Genomic DNA, 20,943 nt, shown 5'->3' with positions numbered 1-20,943 from the left:
TCTGTACTACGTTTTACATTGACATCTGATCTGTGCAAAAACCTGCACAGATGTCTCTGAAATCGTGCCAGTTCCGCTGAACTCGCACAGCTTCATTCCCGCAGCTCAGTGTGAACCCGGGCTTAGAGTACTTTCACACTCACATCAGCCGTTAGCGTGGCACTTTTAACCCTAGCTAGCGGGCGAAAAAGGTTTAAAAGCGCCCACAAAGCTTTAGGAGTGGTATATTCATCGCTAGTAAAGTAGAATTCACCATCTTTTTGAGTAGTCACATTTTCCTTGGTGGTTTAGCTTTACATTCTTCACTAATCTTACCATTTACTCTCACTTTTCTGAGTTTTAATTGATACTTTCTATTGTACATTTGTCCTGCTCTGTCTGCGTACAGAACATACTGCACATTGTGTATTAACACATTATATTCTTTATAGAAGTCTTCCCATGATGGGCTTAACACTATGGTTATGAATATCTATACTCAATTCTGGACATCGCCCCCCTCCTGGAAATGGCACCTGTTGGTTCTACGGGCCGATCTCCCCACCTCAGCTCCCGGTAGAGATACCCTTCCGGTTTCTAGTGCAGTGGGGCTTTATTCGTTTCCAATTAAAAAAAAAAAAAATGTCCTTCCTTTTTTTTATATGATTAGACCACATAGCAATTTCTTTACTTTATTACAGAGGCAAGTCACATGCATGCTCCTGAAGAGTGGATATAACCTCCACAAAACACATACAGCTGCCATAGGGCCATGTTTCTATTCATCATGGGCTGTATTAGGAGCTTTATTTATTTTTCCCCATTATGTGTATCACGTGTTTATCTTTTATATACTGTCTACAATCATGTCACAATTTACCTTGTGTATATAAGAAATATATTTTAATATGCAGCCCATGATTTTCAATTTATACTACTTTTACATGCTTCATATAAATGTTTCTCTCTTTTTATTCAAATGGAGACCAGCTCAACCTGCAGTGTAGCAAGGAAACAAAGTCAGCAAAGAAAAAAAATTCAACAAAGCAAGGAAGTCTAACAAAAATAATTTTTGATTTTTTTTCAGCAGAGCTTAGGAAAAGGCAACCACCCTACTAGGACACTAGCAAAAAATGTCAAGCTTTGCTTTTTTCCAACTATTTGTTTATCCTCCTTGGTCCTTCTGAGATATTGTTCACATAGCCAAGGCCTCACAGATGCATCCTGGGAAGGATCGTGCAGAGGTGTGTGTGTGTGTGTGTGCGTATGAGACGAGGGGCATGATGTCATGCAGTCCATATTGTGCATGCACAATATGAAAATCGTGCATGCTGAAATGCAAATGTCACTGGTGGGCCAACACAGGGAAAAAGAAGCCAGCAACTGACATTGATTTTGAAATGTTAAAAATGTAACAAAAAAGGATCATGGACTTAAATGCTTAGGTAACTACACAATTTTATAGGGCAAAGGGAAAGGCATCAACAGCTTAGTGACTACTTTCTCCAGCAATCTAGGAGAAAAAAAAAAAAAAAAAAAAAAAAGGAGAACACTATAGAAGGTATTGGCCCACTTCAGTTAGAAACCACACACAATATGTTGTTTCCAGAACACAGACTTTTGGTAGCAGGGTTTTCTTTTTTTTTTTTTCGCAGGATAGTACAATACGGCTATACCTAGATGAAAAACATATACCATTAGCAGGTACACAGTGTTCCTTGAATGATTCTTAGAATGTTTAATTTAGAATACAGCAGTTTACCAATTCTTTGGTACAATGCCATAACTTTGTATTTACAATTGTAAAACAAGTCTTTTTACAAAAAGTGATAAAGTCCTTTTTAATTGGGACTGCATAGACCTCAAATTCCCATGCATTTCTGATCCAAATTATTTTGCTCATTCATGTAGTAAGAGCAGTTCATCGGAGCCTTTGGTTTTGAGATTACTCCATCTGGATACTGTTGCTTAAATCGAGCCACAACATCTGGATCTAGTAAATGGATCCCATCCAACTGGTTTCCTAATGTTATCCTAAAAAAAAAAAAAAAAAATACAAAAATAAAAAGCCAGTGGTCAGTAAATCTACATGTAATACATTAAATCTTATACCATTATATTTGTCAGCAGTACAAACAAAAAAAGGCTTTAGAGTATAGCATTTTATCCTGAAAATGTGAAAATTAGGCATGTTTTCGGAAAAAAAATTTAAGTATTTTCCCACTTTTGCAATCAAATTTGATACAGCATGCCTAAAAAAATAAATAAAAATCCTGCCTTTTAGAGGTTCCTCAGGAGGAGTTATGGCTGACTGCAAGGCTTTTTGAACAATAACCTGATAAATGTCTGTCCTCACAAACATACAATGCAAGAAGCTCAACCTCTGCACCTTTAATCCCTTGTTAGGACAAACCATGTCCTTTGACTGGTATTCCAGTAATATTTCTTAATACTTACTCATTTAGTGAGTTGGCATATTTCTATGGTTTAAACCATTTTACCTCTAATAAAAAACTGACTGGGATTCTAATCCTTCTACATTGTATCCATGCCACTGAATATTGCATGAGTAAAATACCTCACCGTTTTATGAAATAACTCATGCTTTATTTTAGTATTGTGTTTTTTTCACACAAAAAATAAAAATAATAGTTTCAAAAAAATCGGAGGTACTTTATCTCAGATTTTAAGAGTAAGCTAACCCTTTGTAAATTGAGCCCACCGAGACACTGAGGGCTCTCTGTACGATAATCCCCCTTTCACCAAATGATTTGGACCAGTGCACAAAGCTAAAGGGGGTGATCCTCTAAAGGCAGAGTAGAATGCATGGCATCAATAAGGCCCGATGTGACCATATGTAATTCTGAGGTGATGGCAAGAGACTGTGGTGCCTCAGAAAAAAAAAAAAAAAACTGATGGTACTCCGAGTTGGAGATGCCAACAGGAACCAGTGGCCCAACCCGATTTAAGGTCTTTGGAGGTTCAGACAGACTGAGTTGTGGTCAAAAAGAGTGGAAGTACCTAAAACAGGGTAGGGGACTTGTTCCCCTGACTGACCTGAGGAAGACCCAGATGAAAAAAAAAAAAATCCTCAACTACAGGGGTATCAGGTCCTAGATTACAGGTGCTTATTCCCTCAGAGGATAGAGGATACAGAGTAGTTGTTCTCAAAACCACTATAGGAAAATGACTGGGTCAACTGTAGGCCTCAGTTACTCAAAAACGCAGGCAGTCAATGAAAGAGGAAAATAAAAGGGCAAAACAAAATTAGCAAAAACAGCAGAGCTAGAGAAAAGACGTCCATCTTCTTAAGACACTAGCAAAAAACTGAGGCATGCTGTGTAGAGGAGGGAGTTTAACTGGGGGCTGGCTTAAAAAAAAATTTGTTAGTGTCCAATCCTCCTGTAGTATAACTTGACAGTATCTAAATTTCCACATTCCTCAAGAAATGGAAATTTATGAAAAGCCGATATGCCTTCTAAATGATATGTGATCATTTTTTCTGCCAAGGCAAAAGTAGAGAGCTCAATGGAACCGTGTTACACTAAAGTAATGATCAAGTAGCTTTGGACATTGTAACTCATAATACAAGAGATAATTGGAGATAATGAAAAGCATGCCAGCAATTACAGTGTGCTGATTTGTGAAAGTTGGTACTAACCAATTTGGCTGCACATTATGGGGTCGTCCAAAGAGCTCAATCTTGCGTGTTCCAGGTGAGAGACGCTCAATCATACCATAAATTTCGTCAGGTTTGTGGCTTGTAGAACGAACCTATAAGGATTTAAAATACAATTCTCGTTTAATCAAATATGCCAAGATTTATTTGCATAAATTAAAGCAAACTTGTTACCCTAGGAGGCATGAGGGGTTGATATAGTTTACCGTGCCTCCAAATACTACGTCCCTGGATGTCTGTGGCTTCAGTACTTACTAAATTACTGATGCAAATTAGGACTTCTGACTTCACTCTGAGTTTTCTAATCTGCATGGTCAATGTCTTTAACCACATCCCCGTTCTGACTGGACGTCAAACAACCTCCTTCAGAACATGCTGCACGTGCGTGCCCCCTGGGGGCGTGCAGCGTGGCAATCGATGGTAAAAAGCCTTTGACATATGCTCTTTAACATGTGATCAGCGGTGTCCAATCACAGCGTAACTAGCAAGTGCCAGTTATCGGCATTCTTCTACTCACACTCTGTCAGCTTGAGAGCCGATAAGCGGCTTTCCTGACAAGGGGGATCTGCACTGATAATGCAATGATCATCAGTGCAGCCCCATCAGCAATTCCCAGCAGTGTAGCCCACCAGTGCTGCCTTTCAGTGTCCATCAGCACTGCCCATCAGTGCCTCCTTATCAGTGATGTCTGTCAATGGCTCCTTATAAATGCCATCTATCAGTGCCCATAAAGGCTGCCCATCAGTGCTGCCTAATAATATCGTTTCATCAGTGCACATCAGTAAAGGGGAGAAATTACCCATTTACAAAAAAAAATCTGAAACCCCCCCCCCTTTCATTTGTTTAGTTAAAAAAAAAAAAAAACTCAGTGGTGATTAAGTATCACCAAAAGAAAGCCGTCAAAAAAAAAATTATAAAAAATTTGTTTGGGTACAGTGTTGCATGACCATGCAATTGTCATTCGAAGTGTGACAGCTCTGATGTTGAAAATAGTCTTGGGCAGGAAGAGGGTGAAAGTGTCCGATACTAAAAGGGTTAAAAGGAGAAAAGTGTGTGAAACAAACAAACAAAAAAAAAAAAACACACAAGCACACACTCACCTATATGCTCGTCCCTCTCAGACTCTAAACCCGATAACTGAGCCATCACATGACTACTGATCGCTCAGTTCTCGGGTCCACTGTCAGTCACCGGTCTCTGCTATGACCCTTCATTTCTCACTGGAGTGTTGGACAGGAGCGGCTGGCTTAGGCATCCGGGTTATTGTCTAGAGACATCGAGAGACTGGAGCAGCGCGGTGATGTCAGCAGACAGCGTGCTTTAGCCGGCAGTCACTGATAAGGAGTGCACCAAAAGAGATACTGAAGCCAGGGACAATCAGGAGAAAAGCAATGGCCAACTTTTTCTCAAAACATTTTTTTATTAAAAAATGTAATCACTAAAAAACCTTGCACGAGAGTAGCAATCCATTGGTTATGGGAAAAGAGCAGAAACCTTCACCAGAACGTAGTCAGAAAATGGTGATCAGATGGGATGTCTGTTCATGTCCCTGCTTTAATATTTATTATGTTTACTATGGAGTCTATGGGCATCTTGATATATGTCTATACAATAGAAGAAAACTCTGTACCTCAGCCACAATAACGTCGCAGTCAAGACCCCTGTTAAACCCTTGTGGGTTTCCTTTCACACCAACCTGAAATGAAAAACAGAACAAACATCAGATGTGCTCATCCCAGTAGGTACACCTCCCTAAAGCCCCTAAAATACTGTCTTAAAGAGTTAGTTCACCTTTTAACAAAAAAAGAAAAAAAGTTGAACAGGGAGCATCCTCCCCACCCCCCTGGTCTGCATGTACCTTACATGCTCCCCATCTTTCACTACCCTCTCCAGCCAGTACAATAGTATGGCAAGGGAGAGCCTATGCATTTACATCATGCATTGCCCAGCAATATTTCCTAGCTGGGAGATCAGAATTCCTGGGTGAGAAAAAGATCATTCTTGCAGTTTTGATAAAAAAAGGGATACATTATAAAGTACAAGATTTAATAATTTTTGGTCTGCAATATACTGTAGTCCTGATCTTCAGTCTCTGTGACTGGGATAACAGAAGAGTGACAGTGTTTCAGTTGGGGATTATTTATGAGTGCAGAGCTTGTATCCAGTGAAGAAAGCCATTGAGAGGGGCCTGTGTGTAAATGAACACTTACAAAATAAAAAAGGTACAGAGTTCCCATTTGAAGCTGCAACAGACCGAATAATGCTCCGTCTCTCTCTGAAATAGGAGTGAATTAAGGTGTTCCCAAATTAGGCTGCAACGAACCGTACAATCATTTTGTTAATAGGTTTAATATGTAGTATTAATAGTTGAAAATGCCCCAAATGAGCCAGACACCATCTGTAACTTTAGACTGGAAAAAGGGTTCTTGGGATTCACAAAGCCTTACAAATACATTCGAAAAAAAATTAAAAGGGGTTGTAAAGGTTTTTTTTTATTTTCTAAATGTTTTTTTTTAAGCTAGTGCATTGTTGGTTCACTTACCTTTTCCTTCCATTCGTTTTTCTTCTTTGTCTGAATTTCTCACTTCCCGTTTCTCCTCAGTAAGCTTGTCCCCATCATATGGCTGGGGGTTAGTCAGCCAGAACAGCTTACTGAGGAGGAACAGGAAGTGAGAAATTCAGACAAAGAAAAACGTTTAGAAGGGAAATCGAAGGAAAAGGTAAGTGAACCAACAATGCACTAGCTTAAAGGAAACTATTTAGAAAAAAAAAAAACGGACCTTTACAATCCCTTTAAATCTGTGCAAACTGATAAACAGATTGATTTCCGATGGACATGTCATCTTGGTGAATATTGGTTTGTATTTTTTTTTTTAAGAAAAGAAAATGCCTTTGCCAGAGATACCTGAAGCTGCACATTGGAAAAAGAAGAACGTTTCCCACAATTTACTTTTTATTCTAGTTTATTATATGCAGATGATATTTATATGAGTGTATCTGAATGTAATGAACATATTTAAAAAATAAGTTCATGCTACTATGAAAAGAATACATAGATGTCATCCGTTAAGAAAACAATTACCAAGCAGTGCTCTTTGCCATGATTAAGCCAATGTCCAGTGCGTCCAGTTCGAATAATTCTTTGTAACTGGTTCGTTTTCACCCAGATTATCTCATCCACTCTCTCGTATCTGTAGAGATGTCATCCAATGAGAACTCCGGTTAGAAAAGAGAATCAGTCACAAGTGGAAAAACTGACAGTATCATACACTCACCCCCACAGCTTCAAGCATTCTCGACCCAGTTCCATAGCTCTATAAAATGAAAAAATAGAAAAATAAATATAGGTAGCTTGCCAGGATAACCTTTTATAGCTAGTATCAATACAATATAACAGTGTTTTGCTAAAGGTGCTTACATTAAAAGGAACATTTTAAATGGAAAAATCAGAGCTAACCTAATCTAGTATCATGTGCCTTGACAAGAGAGTAGAACCCTATCTGTTATACCATAAGCTTGGATAATGGTCTGTGAGAGTCACTGAAAATTGTGGAATAAGAATCTGATTCACCTTTATGGAGGCCATCAGAAATAACAAAAAATAAAAAAATAAAAAAAAAAAGAGGAAGACCAATGTCTGTCCAAAACCACATTTAGATAATGAGAGGAAATCTCTTTGATGAACTGGAGCCAAGCGCAGAAAAATAACATCCTGGTTAAGGTGAAAGGCCAAAACTACCTTTGGTAGGTAGGAAGGATTTTCTGAACCTTAACACCACCTTGTGCAAAACCAGAAAGGATTCTTTACAGGGTCAGGTTGTTAGCTCAGACACTCGCCTGTTCTGGTTAGCAAATGAAGCTACTGACAGCAAAAGGTAATTGGAATTTTCAGAAGGAGAGGTCAGCAGTAGTAAACTACATACTCTTAGTAAAGGTTAATTTACAGTATTTGGATAGGCATTATGTATAGAACTGACCTATTGTCAGTTCTTAAATAGATACGACACTCTTATGCCAAATCAGGGAAACCAACGTTAACAACCTTTTTTTTTGCTGTTAACCAGGATCATGCAACGGCTAACTTGGTCGTGATCTTTACTTCAGTTAAGGGCAGGAAAAACTTTCCCTGAAACGTCAATGCAGGACTGAGCATTGATGCAGCTCAGACATGTGCAATAGGGAAAGAGCTTCAGATATGGTAACAAAGAAGTTGCATAATCTAGGTCTGGTGTATGGTCCCCTCTATGCTTGATCAACTATCTCTTAAAGGGAAAAGATCTTGTCAATGTACAGCACAGGGCTATAGCATTCCATTAACAGTATGACTCGTTATTTGCTAGGAACACAGGTAAAACTGATACTGAACCTATACCAAGTATTTATTATACACAGAACCTATCATTCCCCCCCCCCCCCAAAAAAACTTTTCAGATGGCATAGTTGGGACTTCTCTTATGTGCGAGTTGTGAAATAGACATGGGTACAATGATCCACATGCTTTGGAAGTGGCCCAAACTTGTTCACCACTGGAGCTTTTTCTGGACACTACCAATACTATCTTTTTTGTCAATTTAACCGTGTATGAAGCTGGCTGGCCGAAGAACAGTATACTCCATGTGTGTAAATGGCTAATCACTTGATTATTTTAAAAATGGTACAAAAAAAAAAAAAAAAAAAAAAGAAGAATTACAAACCCCCCCCCCCCCCCCCCCTACTTTTGAAGCAACCGATTAGTAATTCTCTCTTAAGCGAGAAATTAGTATACAATAGAGGTTGTCCTAACAAATTTTCAAAAATTTGGGATGCCTGGTTGGAAATTCCTGGTTTTGCCCCAACATAATTGATTCTCAACAGATTACTTTGCTAGACTCATTGGGGTTGATTTACTAAAGGCAAATACACTGCACTGCAAGTGAGGGAAAGATCTAAAATGAGGGGAAGCAAACAAAAATGCAGTTTTATTTTCCTTGCACATCCCCTTAGATCTAGAGCGACTGCACTTCCAATTGCACAGTGGATTTGCCTTTAGTAAATACACCTCATCGTTTCCTACCTTGGCAACTAAAGATGTTATACACCTATTGTTTGGGCATGGGTCATATGACAGGTAAATACACGTACCATTGTTCTGTTATTCATGTTTAGTGATTTAGAAAAATTGTATGGTATACAAAAGGAAGGCCATTCCCAATATTGCTACATCCTTTTTATAAAAAAATACATAATATACAATTTCAACAACAAAAACTTGGAAGATGGTAAATGATTTGATGATCTTATATACTCTTCATTTGTTTAAATCGTATATATGCAATTATTACAGTGCACTGAGAGATTTAGAGCACACCGTAGGAGTGTTCCTCTTTTACTGTACTTACTATGCTTGTACCAATGCTACGTTATGAACTCCTGCTTTTTATTGTTTATTTGTATGAGCTTGTTCCTTTTCTTTATACATTTTTATAAAATTATCAGCATAAAAAAAAAAAAACAAAAAAAAAAACACACACATAAAACAAAGTCACTGCTGTGAAAATCAAATATCCCTTGCTTAAACTAAAAGGCTTATAAAAAACAAAAAACAATCGTTTTACCTTCCAGTTACCCAGAGGAACAGGAATCCATCGTCCTGCAGCACTGGAATCTGCAATTTTCTCATCTCATCATCCGTCAAGGTCCCATATGGCAGTTCCATATGAATATCCCATGGTGGGTCAGCCATTACCACAGAGAACTTGCCCAAAATGCTCACGTCCAGGTATCGGATGTCACACCGGATCCACTGATTAACAAATGACCCAAAAATTACACTTGGTACAGGCAAACTAATACAGCTATTAAAAACTAACTGCAACGTTAGCAGCATGTTACACCCATATTTAGAGGATAACATGTAATACGTTGCTAAGAAACAGCCACACCCATCTTAGAGATCTTAGAATGAATAAACTACAAGTACTGTATTCCACCAAAACAGATGAACTTGCAGTACACAATGGAATACAAGTGTAATAATCAGTGTAATTATATATATATATATATATATATATATATATATATAACACTTTCTCCAACTGGCAGCCTGTACAGAGCTGAAGGAAGAGTCTGCAGGAGCCCGACATTACACCCACGATCCGCTGATCACAAGCGCAATGCTTTTCAGGCTCCTGTGTGAAAAAAATAATGCATATTTTTCCCCCTACACAATCACCCCCCCCCCCCCTTTTTTTAAGGTGTATTTAGCCTTTAGATCATACTAGCAGATTTAAATATAAAAATGCTCAACTACTTTCGTGTCAAAACATGTTTAGATGTATAACTTGCTTCTCATGGAATTGGCCTTATTTTCTCAGGGCAGAGCCGATTCAGGGCTTGCGTTAATAAATTAGCACCGTGTCCATTTAAAACATGCTCCTGAATGCTTCTTTATTAAACTGTGTGTTTAAAAAAATAGATAGATTATATATATATATATATATATATATATATATATATATATATATATATATATATATATATATATATATATATATATAATCTATCAGCAGACAAAAAAGGCTAGTTAAATTCCAAAGGAATTCCTGAGTACATAGCTTGCCCCCATTAACAGAGCAGTGGATGTTAAATAAAATAAATATACCTTGTCTAATTTTTTACTGTAGCTCCACATCCTCCAAAGAATAAAACAAATATGGTTGTTCCCATAGAGACAAAGACGTTACTGCCAATTTAGGGGGCAGTCCACCCTTTCCCAAGCCTAAGGGGTAACTGGCATGCAGGGCATATACTGCATTTCTTAGACCATTAAAAAGAATGGCCATATAAAACACTTTATTTGTGCTTTGACCAGCATTTGACTAGCAGGGGAATTAATATCAGAAAGACAGCTGCACTGCATGCTGTCAAAGGAGAATATGGTGCAAACGGCCGAATGAAACCCCAACTGCAATGTTACATATAGTAGATGAGGTTGAAAAAAAAAAAACACAAGTTCAACCCATGTTTGTGATTATATGTCAGTATTACAGTATTACATTGTATATCCCTGTATTTTGTGGTAGTTCAGGTGCTTATTTAATAGTTTCTTGAAACTATCGATGCCCCCCACCGGGACCACCACCTGTGGAAAAGAATTCCACATCCTTGCCGCTCTTACAGTAAGCCTGATTTCTAAATAGCAAGCGTGATTTCAGGTGCTACTTGATAGACATTTGTGTGGCTTCATGCACAGATGTCTATTGATGTCGCACCCGAAATCGTCAAAAAGTAGAGCAGGACTTACTTTTGCAAATCGGCGCAGCAAAATCGGTGTCACACCGATTGTAACCGTGTCATTGCCTCCAATAGGCTGCGACTTGTCATGCGATTTGACCTCAAATCGCATGACAAATCGATCCAATGTGAACCTAGGCTAAAGAGCAAAACATTTAGCGTTGGTATTACCACTGCTAAATGCAACAGCTTCCTCCTGGTTGTTAGGGAGCTGGTACCTTCAGCTGGGGATTTCCCAACTAAGGAATAAAGAATTTGTTCACTCACATGATCACTGGCCCCAGTCATCGTTCCTTCCCGCATAGAGACCCATGCTGTGTTTCAATGCTGCCCATTACCTTCTGAAATGTAGGTGGGCATTCTACTATATTTATACTAATAAATATTGCATTAGATGCATGCGCTCTTTTCTATTTCTCTTGAATATTTTGTCAGTATTAGAAATGAACTACATGCAGTTCTTAATCCCACTGAAATCATGAAACTCGCTCAATAATAAAACTTTGTGTGGAATACAATACATAAAACATCAGGGAAAAAAAAAAAAAAAAAATTGTATCAAATTCAATATTCTAACAGTAAAAAAAATAAAATAAATGTTGGTTACCTGTGAGGGGAAGAGACGCCCTACACTTGGGTCTCCTCCTACACCCTTGACTAGAGGCATATCTTGAGATGGAGCACATTCGATCCCGACTGCAGTTCCTCCAGGCTCCACCCATGCATCAATTTCATAATGAACATATTTACAAGTGTCCATATGGAAACAAGTGTTCAGGAAAGAGCAGTCACCGAGAGATTCATCAGTATGTGGGTTAATGATGCGTCTGTTAAAAAAAAAAAAAAAAAAAAAGTGTTGGCAGAATAGAAAGCAAGGATTCAAGAGCATTCTTAAAGTCCAAGTGTCTACTTCTCTTTATAAAATGGAACAAATAATTTTGATGTCATCGTCTGTTTAGCAGGGACATTGTGAAACTGTACAGACAGTATGATACACTTTTTTTTTTTTTAATATCTTATGCATTATACACAGGTTAATATCTGTTTAATGACAAATCATTTACCATACCATCTTTGAAAACCAGAACTAAAACAAATAGCAGCAAATAGCTAGTTTAGGTTTATTGTAAAAGTGATACAGTAAAAACAAAATCAGAAAAGGATCATGCAAAGATATAAAACAGATTATTTCTGGAAGAGACGTTACTCATTGATTACTGGCTGAAGATTGAATACCCATCTGACTATACTCCTATACAGTGGGTATAGAAAATAATAATTCCCCTTTAAAATAATCACATGTTGCTTTGCAGCCTGAAATGAAGACAGACATACAGTTTTTGTTCTATCTAGCTGTAGTCAGTGCAACTTATAACATCCAATTAAAAAGATAAAACGCCACATCAGGAAAAAAATTAAAAAATCACTCCCCTTATATCAGTATTTTTATTAAAACCACATTTTGCTTCAATTACCTCCTTTAGTCTGTTGGAATATGTCTTTACTAACCTAATATTTGACCACTGTTTTTTAACAGAACTGCTCAAATTCAGTTAAATTGGATGGTGATCATTTGTGGACTGCAGTCTTCCAATTATTCCACAGATTTTCAGTGGGGTGCAAGTCCGGGCATGCAAGGAAATTCGCCCTTTTCTCCTTCAACCACTGTGTGGTCATTTTTGCTGTGTGCTTTGGGTCATTGTCATGTTGAAAGGTAAACTTTCTTCCCATTGACAACTCTCTGGTGGAGGGCAGCAGATTTTCCTCAAGCATTTGATGATATTTTGCCCCATTCATTTTTCTTCTATCCTGACAAGTGCTCCAATCCCTGCTGCAGAGAAACACCCCCAAAACAGGATATTACCACCTCCATGCTTTACTGTAGGAATGGTGTTATTTGGATGGTGAGCCGTTTTGGATTCGAGCCAGATATATTGTTTGGTGTTGAGGCCAAAATAATAAAATTTTTGTCTCATCTGACCAGAACACCCTTTTCCATTGGGCCTCAGAATCTTCAAGGATTTGTCAGACCTCAGTCGTGACTGCATGTGGCGTTTCTTGAGAAGTGGCTTTTTTCTTGCAACCCATACAAGCCACATTTGTGGAGAATTTGTGATATTGTTGTCGAATGTACACATTGACCACTTTGTTAAATTCCTGCAACCGCTTCGTATTCTCTCTGACCAGTTTCCTCCTGGCTCTTTCATCCAGTTTGAAGTGACATTCTGATCCAGAGAGGGTCGGTACCAAATACCTTCCGCTTCCTTAATAACAGACTTCACTGAGAACTTATGACAGTGCCTTGCCACCCATAGTCGATTGCTTGCTTCAGTAGCACTACCAGGGACGGAACTGCTACAGGAAAGCTCTTTTCATGCCGAGTTAATCAAAAGAACCACAGGTTATGTCAGATGGCTTTGTGTGCCACTGAGAAGGTGATTAGCTGCATCTGATTGCGTTTACAAGTATTTTTTAGGAGGTGGGTGATCCTCAGTGATTCTGTCTTCGAATTTATTCCGACATGTTGGTGTCATATCTACCTTTCACTTGTTAGAAGTTGCACTTAGCAAATCCAGCTGGATAAAACAAAAAAGTGCACTTAGGGATGCACTTGAAGATAAATCAAGCATACAGAATAATGACACTAGACTATTTTATCACTTATAGCCATGTACCTACCTCAGCTTATAGTTTCCTATAGCCATTGTTTTTATTATTTGGGGGGGGGGGTATATTACTGCCTTGTATTTGGTATACTTTCCAAATTGTATAAATAATTGTAAACTTCTGACATGAAATATGAACAAAGCATATCCCTCAATAGTGTGTACTTGTTTCAATCCAGAACACCAACTGTGATTTCCGTCTGCGGCCTTGTTCCTTTGCTATCTGCATTAGTCACTTCTGACATGTTTTCCTGACACCAAGAGGTAAAAAGGTGACGAGGGAGCACCACAAATAGCCTGTGACTGACCACCTCAGCTCTGTTCCTGTGTGAAGTGGGGGTGTGCCTTTCCTCCAGTCAGGTCTCAATGAGCTCTGAAGAGTGTAACTTAAGCTCCCTGCTTTCTGAAACTCAGACAAGCTGTATAAATTGTGCACTTTGAAAAGCTGTAGAAAAGACAGGGGTGCAAGTAAACAGGTACAGCGTATGTAGGAAGATTTGTTTCATCCCTGTGCATCACCTTATGCGTGGGAATATTGGGAATATGTAAGGCTTTACAACCACTTTAAAGTAACTCTGTTGCCAGAAAATAAATGTCTCTGGCATGTGCCATATTGACGGTCTGACAGCCATGTAAGGCTGTTCAGCATCCATCACACTCCTAAGCGTATCCAAATGCCTCATCCCTAAAGGCCACTACATAGAAATCTATATGTCACTATATACTAACCTATATATAAAACTATATGGTCACTATATAGAAATCTATAGGGTTACTACTAATAAATAAAATTATATATATTATATAATATTCACATATATATACACACACACACACACACACACACCACTATATATATATAAATCTATATGGTCACTATATACCAATCTATATGGTCACTATATATTATATAAAAATCTATGGGGGTCACTAGAAATTATATATAACTATATGGTCACTATATATAGTGTCACTATAGAGAAATCTGGGGTGGGGTGTTCACTAGAACGAAACGCGTCGGAAGAACCACCGATGCCACTGTTTTTATGAATTTTATGAGCGCTTTTTACGTCACTGCAAATGTGAGTGTATTCCTTTCTTTTATTAAATATTGAATTATTTGCAGAATTGCGCTATGTGTGCCCCTTCTTTTTCCTTCCTCTTTTAATATGCACCGAATAGACACCTTGATATGATATTCCATTTATGAATTGGAGCTTTTTCACTGAACCTTCGGTACCTTTTGAGCTGAATTTTATGCTGGGCTTCAGGACCTATATATCTGAGGGTACACCAAGATATCTAAGATATTCCTTTGTGGTTACATGACCTCTAACAAGCCAGATTGACCTAGTGGGTATATGCTCATCTGGGTTCAATCTCTCCGGTAAGCCTTGATCATCTGGTGGTGGACCTTCTATCAATTTCTTCAGTCACTGTTTTTAGTGTATTGGACTTTTATATTTTGTTGGCACTTTGGTTTGTTTATCCAACATTTTGCACTACGGTGGTCACATGGTGGTGTCTATCATTATTTTTAGAACACTAATTGTGATATCCATTCCAGGATATCTTACACATTTATTTTAGCGCTACACTTTTCTTTGTATAATACCAATAATTCCTTACCTGAAGTGTAGTTTCCGACAAGGAGTATCTGCTCCAGACGCTCTTGTGCACTCTTCTTTTGTCCCATAGTCACAGAACTCCTGAACCTGAGCTCTTCCACGGGAGCGGAACTTCTCCACAATGGATTGCTCTTTGGCTGTGCTAGTATTGAGGAGCTCCAAAATCTCCTGACTTACCTAACATTTCAAAAGGGAAGAAAAACTGAATAAATAGTAGTAAAAAAGTGAAGACCAATAAACTACCAATTTCAACCTAACATATTACTAAATAAAATAGCGTAAACAAAAAATAAAATAAAAAATATATATATATATATATATATATATATATATATATATATATATATATATATATATATATATATATATAGTGTTAAAAAATACTGACCACCAGGGCAATAGGCAATACATTCGTTTGAAGCCATAGCTTGGCAGAAAATGTAAAAAATGTACAATTTAGAAATAAAGAATTTGTTGTTACAAATGTGACCAAATTTATCCCTTGGGTACTTATACATCCTGAAAAATATTTTATCAAAAAGGAAATGCAGACTGTAGTAGGTGTGCCAATTAATTCTAAAAAAAGCTTGACAATATCAAAGAGCACTTGGGGCCCTGTAAAAAAACAAAAACATACCTTCTTACTTTGCTGTTCTTTAGTGGACTGCTGACTTAGCAAGCTCTCGATTTCTAAGTCCAAATGGGATGCATGTTTGCGAGCCTTCTTATGGGGCTCAGGTGCTTTTTTCTCTCCTGAAGCACCAGAGGATGAGGCTACTGATAAAGAAGAAGTAGCACCATCCGTCTCCTGTATTCTTCTCTTTTTTGCTCCTGGAGCAGTAGTTTGTCCTTTTCTTTCAGATACAGCTGCCATCATTGCTGAAAGCTTGGAATAGTCAGCAAAAATCACTACAGTGGGACGGTCGTTATCTTCATGCTCACCACATTTTACTTCAATAAGCTCCTGAGCAGCAAATTTTTGTAAAAGGCTTTCAACCGCTTGGCGTGACACAGGAAGTTCTGGCTGCAAAACACAATTTTTATTCTATCATTTAGTATATATGACACATCATTGTTGAACTACAAAGTAGGAACAATTATAACTGACGAAACTAAAAAGGTGAACACAAATTTTGATTTATATGAGAGCACTCCACTCGCTCCTTTTCAATTACAGTAAAATCTTGGTTTGCAAGCATAATTTGTTCCAGAAACATGCTTGAATACCAAAACACTTGTATATCAAAGCATTTTTTTTTACAGGGTATAAAAGAGAAGAGAGGCACCTCTAAGTGTAGCAATAAGTTGCTAAATGCTGTACCTTCATTAAATGTAACCATATTTCTACACTTAGAGTCTCCTCTCTTCTTCTTTATACGCAGTTGTGACATGATGCTACTCTTATATCAAGACATCGCTTGTATATCAAGGCAAAAATGTATTAAAACATTTTGCTTGTCTTGCAAAACGCTTTCAAACCAGGTTACTCTCAAACCAAGGTTTTACTGTATATACAATCAAGCAGACTTATTTAAATATGAAGGAAAAGGCCATCATTATGATTAGAGTAAACATTCACTTACACAAACTCCTCAAGTCGATGTAAACCCCATCACTAAAATCTCCTACCATGAAGCGGTCATTCCTGTTATAGGGTGACAACACTTTGTCCCGGTTTCCCACGGATTCCTCTTTGCTGTCACACTTTCACACTCCCTTCCGACGGAGACAATAAATGGCATGTTCCACAGTTGTCACCACTAGGAAGCTTATCCAGAGGAATCACCTGCTACCTGCTCATGCATGTCGGCTGAAGGTGACAGCTGAAGATTATAAAGCCCTGACATAAAACCAATTCAATTATATATAAAAAAAAAAGAAGCAAATAAAAAATGCTTTAACAAACTTTCATTCAGTTAGGGTTAAAAGGGTTTGAGTCAGTACCGATTTCCACTCAGAAGCCCCAATTCGGCCCCAGTACAGATCCCACTCTCACAGCCCTCCTCAGTACAACCCTCTCCCTCCTAGCTGGCCTTCCCCAGCATAGCCCCCCAATTTATACCAATCTCCTCTCTCCCACCCCATGACTAAGCACTAGTTAAGTGCGAAACACGTCGGCTGTCCTGTTTTGTGGTTGCGGTGATTGTACATGTTCCAGCTTGAAAATAAAGACAACTTTCTTTTAAAAGTTTTTCCGGAGTGCGGCTGTCCATCTCTCTCTTCTCACTCCAAATGTAACAGTTGTTTGCTGTTAGAGAAACACTCTCCTTGACTTTGTTAAACCAGTTCCCACCCAGCCTATAGCAGATTGACAGGTTTTCATAGTTCCGAGTGGCTGTTATAGGATGTCCTTCAGAATGGCCGCTTGTGCGCGCTCCCCCAAATCGCAGTAAAAAGCCTATGACCTAGCCCTTTTACCATGTGATCAGCTGTGTCCAATCACAGCTTATCACAGTGCAAATGGGAAGGGCTGGTTATTGGCATTCCTCCCCTCACACCGGTAGCATACGAGGAAAGGAGAGCCGATAAGCGCCTTTTCTTAGTTGGAACATCTGTACCAGTGCAATGATTATCAGTGTAGCCCCATTTGTGATGCCTACCAGTGATGCCAATTAGTACCCATCAGTGATGCGTTTCAGTGCCGAATATTAGTGTCTCCTCATCAATGCCCCCCTCATCAGCGCAGATTAGGGAAAGAGAAAAATTAGTCATTTACATTTTATAACAGAAACCAAGAAAGAAATGTAAAAAATTCAAAGTTTTTGGTCTTTTTTCGGTGGTTAAGCAAAAAAATCAAAACTCAGTGGTGCTTAAATACCACCAAAATAGAGCTCCATCAGTCTTCAAAAAATAAATAAAATAAATTCTTTGGGTACAGCGTTGCATGATTGCACAATTGTCATTTAAAGTGCGACAGCGCTGAAAGCTGAAAAATTGGCCAAGGCAGATAGAGGGTAAAAGTGCGCGGTATTGAATTGGTTAAAATACAGGAGCCTTCCTCTGCTCTGAACTGCTGCTGTGAAATGCCCAGGAGCAGAGCTGCAGTGCAGATACAATAGGCACTGCAACACAAAGTAATACACATAGAGAACAAATGTCAGACAGTCATTGAGTAATCAGCAACCACCCAACATTTTTCTGATGGCGACCCTGCAGCATGCCACAGCCTTAGCACATGGTGTGGATCGCATGCCCCGGGTATGCTTCTGGTCTTAGGTATATATAAGAGGCCAACATCTTATGTTTTCTCCACAGGCAGGAAAAACAAAACAAATTGCCTCTTATTTTTTACATAGCAGAACACTGTGCCAGGGACAGGGGTTATCCACTTCACATAAGAAAGTTCTAAATGCAAGATATGGCACCACATAGATCTTGGTATGCAGATGGGAATTACTTTGGTTTTTATGTGCATGACAAGTGCACTTTAGCTTTAGAGCAGTTCTCACCGTAGCAATAGCATGTTGAATGGATACAGAGTCCGCTGGCAGGACAAGCGACAGATCTGACAAATGATGCAGTAGTTTACTTTCCAGTTCAGGATCGGGAATTACTTCTGTTGGTCCACTTGATGGCTTTGAAGTTTGTGGCGCAGAAGAAGGGACTGGGCTATCACTACGGAAACCTGGAGCCACCCCAGCATCTGGGTTTTGGAGATCTGGAAGAAGAGAAGACAAGAATCAATCTGTGCAATGATTCACAATAACAACATATCTCATTAACCAGTTAACAACCGCCCTATAGATGAAATACGTCTACAAGGCGGTTGCTTAACTCTGGGAGGACGTCCTCCCAGAATGGCGCGCACACGGGAATGTCCGTGACCGCCGGGTCCTCCGGACCTGGCGGATCACGGTAAATCGCCGCTGATAGCGGCGGTTTACCACGTGATCGCTCCGTCCAATGACGGAGCGATCACTAGTAAACAAACCGGCGTCATGTGATGACGCCGGTTCCTCCCTCCCCTCTCTGTACAGTGTGTGAGAGGAGAGCTGCTGTGGGCTGGATCTGTGACACATGCAGTCACAGATCCAGCCATCCATCCCTCCCTGTGCAATACTCTGCAATGCCCCACAATACTCTGCAATGCCCCACAATACCCTGCAACGTCGCCTATGGGGATTCTTAGGTAGCGAAGTTTGGCACCATTCCACGAGCGTGTGCAATTTTGAAGGGTGACATGTTGGGTATCTATTTACTCGGCGTAACTTCATCTTTCACATTTATGCAAAAGAATGAAGAAAAATACAAAATTTGCTAAATTTTATAACAGAATCAAAGAAAAATTCATTTTTTTTTTTTACAGAATTTTCAGTCTTTTTTCTCTTATAGCGCAAAAAATAAAAAACCCAACGGTGATTAAATACCACCAAAAGAAAGCTCTATTTGTGTGAAAAAAAGGACGAAAATTTAATTTGGGTACAGTGCTGTATGACTGAGTAATTGTCATTCAAATTGTGAGAGCACCGAAAGCTGAAAATTGGTCTGGTTATTAAGTGGGTTTACACGCCCAGTGGTCAAGTGGTTAACAGCAGCCTGTTAAAAAGGATATTCTGTCATATTTGATACTTACCTTACATTCTAAAACCATTTTATGCATTAAGTAAAATAATTATCATTGAAGGATTTTTAAAGCAAATGTCAAGCCAAAAACAGGTTTTCTAGTTTTGGATAGGGCAGGAAATGGTTAGAACTCCTGTCAGATTTATAGTGCCATCTGGAACTCCATAAAAGAGATTTTGCCTCACTTCCTGTTCTGCTTATAATGTTTTACCAGACAAGCAAGGTTAACATTCTGAAGCTAGGTTTAGATCGATGTGCATCTAAACTTGCCACTCCTCTGCAATGTTTCAACCCCATTTTGCCCCAAAAAACATGCCACAATGCAGTGCACAGCTTGAGGTTAAGGGGTGTTTGTGGCGCTTCCCTATTCACTTGAAAGATATGTTGGATATTTTTTGCTACAGGTGCCAAATAAAGCATTGTAACAAAAAAAATGGAGTGGAACTCTCTTGGTAGCTTGAAGGGACTATGAACCCTTCCCACTAAGATGCACTTTGTAGATCGGATCGTACAGGGTGGTAGTGAGGAGGAACAGCACCACAGATGTGGCTGGGAAGGGTGACAGCTGGAAGAAAAAGGTCACAATTACTTGGTTTTACATGTTTATTAGCCGAGTAAAAGGAAAACCTGTCTGCAGTAAGGGAACACAAGCGGATGGTGTATATCATGCAGACTGGTGAATGAAGGGAGGCAGCACATTACCCAGCACCAGCTGAGAGGTGACATCCTTCCTCCTCCGCTGCAGACGCTCCCGCAGGTAGTCCAGTTGCTTCTTGTGAGCCTGGATGGAGCTCCACGTGTCAGACATAGTGCTCGGCACCGTCCTCCGACGTACTACAATCACTTTACACCACTATACACCGTTCTACTCCCCACCGGATGTGTACAGCGCACACCGGAAGCTGCAGCTAGCGTCATACGTAAACCCTTCCCCGGACTCGAGAACTTCCTGCTAATAGGTTCCATAGGGAGCCTGTTTGAGGGGATAACCAATGGCAGTGCGCTTTACATCTGCGTTCCACTCGTGCTTCGGAGGGCGGTGAAATGAGAGCTGCGATTGGTTAAAACTGAAAATTGTATCAGCGCCCACGGCGGGGAGATTGCAGCCCGTCAGTCAGTCAGATTCCATGTGTAATCACAATACAAGTACTGACTG

The 20,943-nt window shown here is 39.2% G+C and overlaps 1 protein-coding gene across 1 annotated transcript; it reads right to left on the bottom strand.

Moving 5' to 3' along the window:
• Positions 1-941: 941 nt before the first annotated feature.
• On the bottom strand, positions 942-20,712 carry METTL3 (methyltransferase like 3). Its single transcript, XM_040352839.1, has 11 exons — positions 20,490-20,712; positions 18,674-18,882; positions 15,862-16,248; positions 15,226-15,401; positions 11,538-11,757; positions 9,253-9,440; positions 6,934-6,972; positions 6,741-6,849; positions 5,289-5,354; positions 3,641-3,753; positions 942-2,013 (listed from the first exon to the last, which is right to left on the bottom strand). The coding sequence occupies exons 1-11, from the start codon at positions 20,593-20,595 to the stop codon at positions 1,842-1,844; spliced, it is 1,785 nt and encodes a 594-aa protein (XP_040208773.1). The 5' UTR covers positions 20,596-20,712; the 3' UTR covers positions 942-1,841.
• Positions 20,713-20,943: the final 231 nt, after the last annotated feature.

Source organism: Rana temporaria, chromosome 1, assembly GCF_905171775.1.
Source record: "Rana temporaria chromosome 1, aRanTem1.1, whole genome shotgun sequence".
Taxonomy (NCBI): Eukaryota; Metazoa; Chordata; class Amphibia; order Anura; family Ranidae; genus Rana; species Rana temporaria.
This window is presented reverse-complemented; position numbering and strand designations above follow the sequence as displayed.

What these genes read in the sequence shown, in the direction of transcription:
- METTL3 (XM_040352839.1), bottom strand. Translation starts at nt 20,595, where the DNA reads ATGTCTGACACGTGGAGCTCCATCCAGGCTCACAAGAAGCAACTGGAC. An exon ending in TTCCTCTGGGTAACTGGAAG is followed by an intron (nt 6,973 to 9,252) that starts GTAAAACGATTG and finishes TTCATTTTATAG; the next exon opens with AGCTATGGAACTGGGTCGAG. An exon ending in GAATGCTTGAAGCTGTGGGG is followed by an intron (nt 6,850 to 6,933) that starts GTGAGTGTATGA and finishes ACATCTCTACAG; the next exon opens with ATACGAGAGAGTGGATGAGA.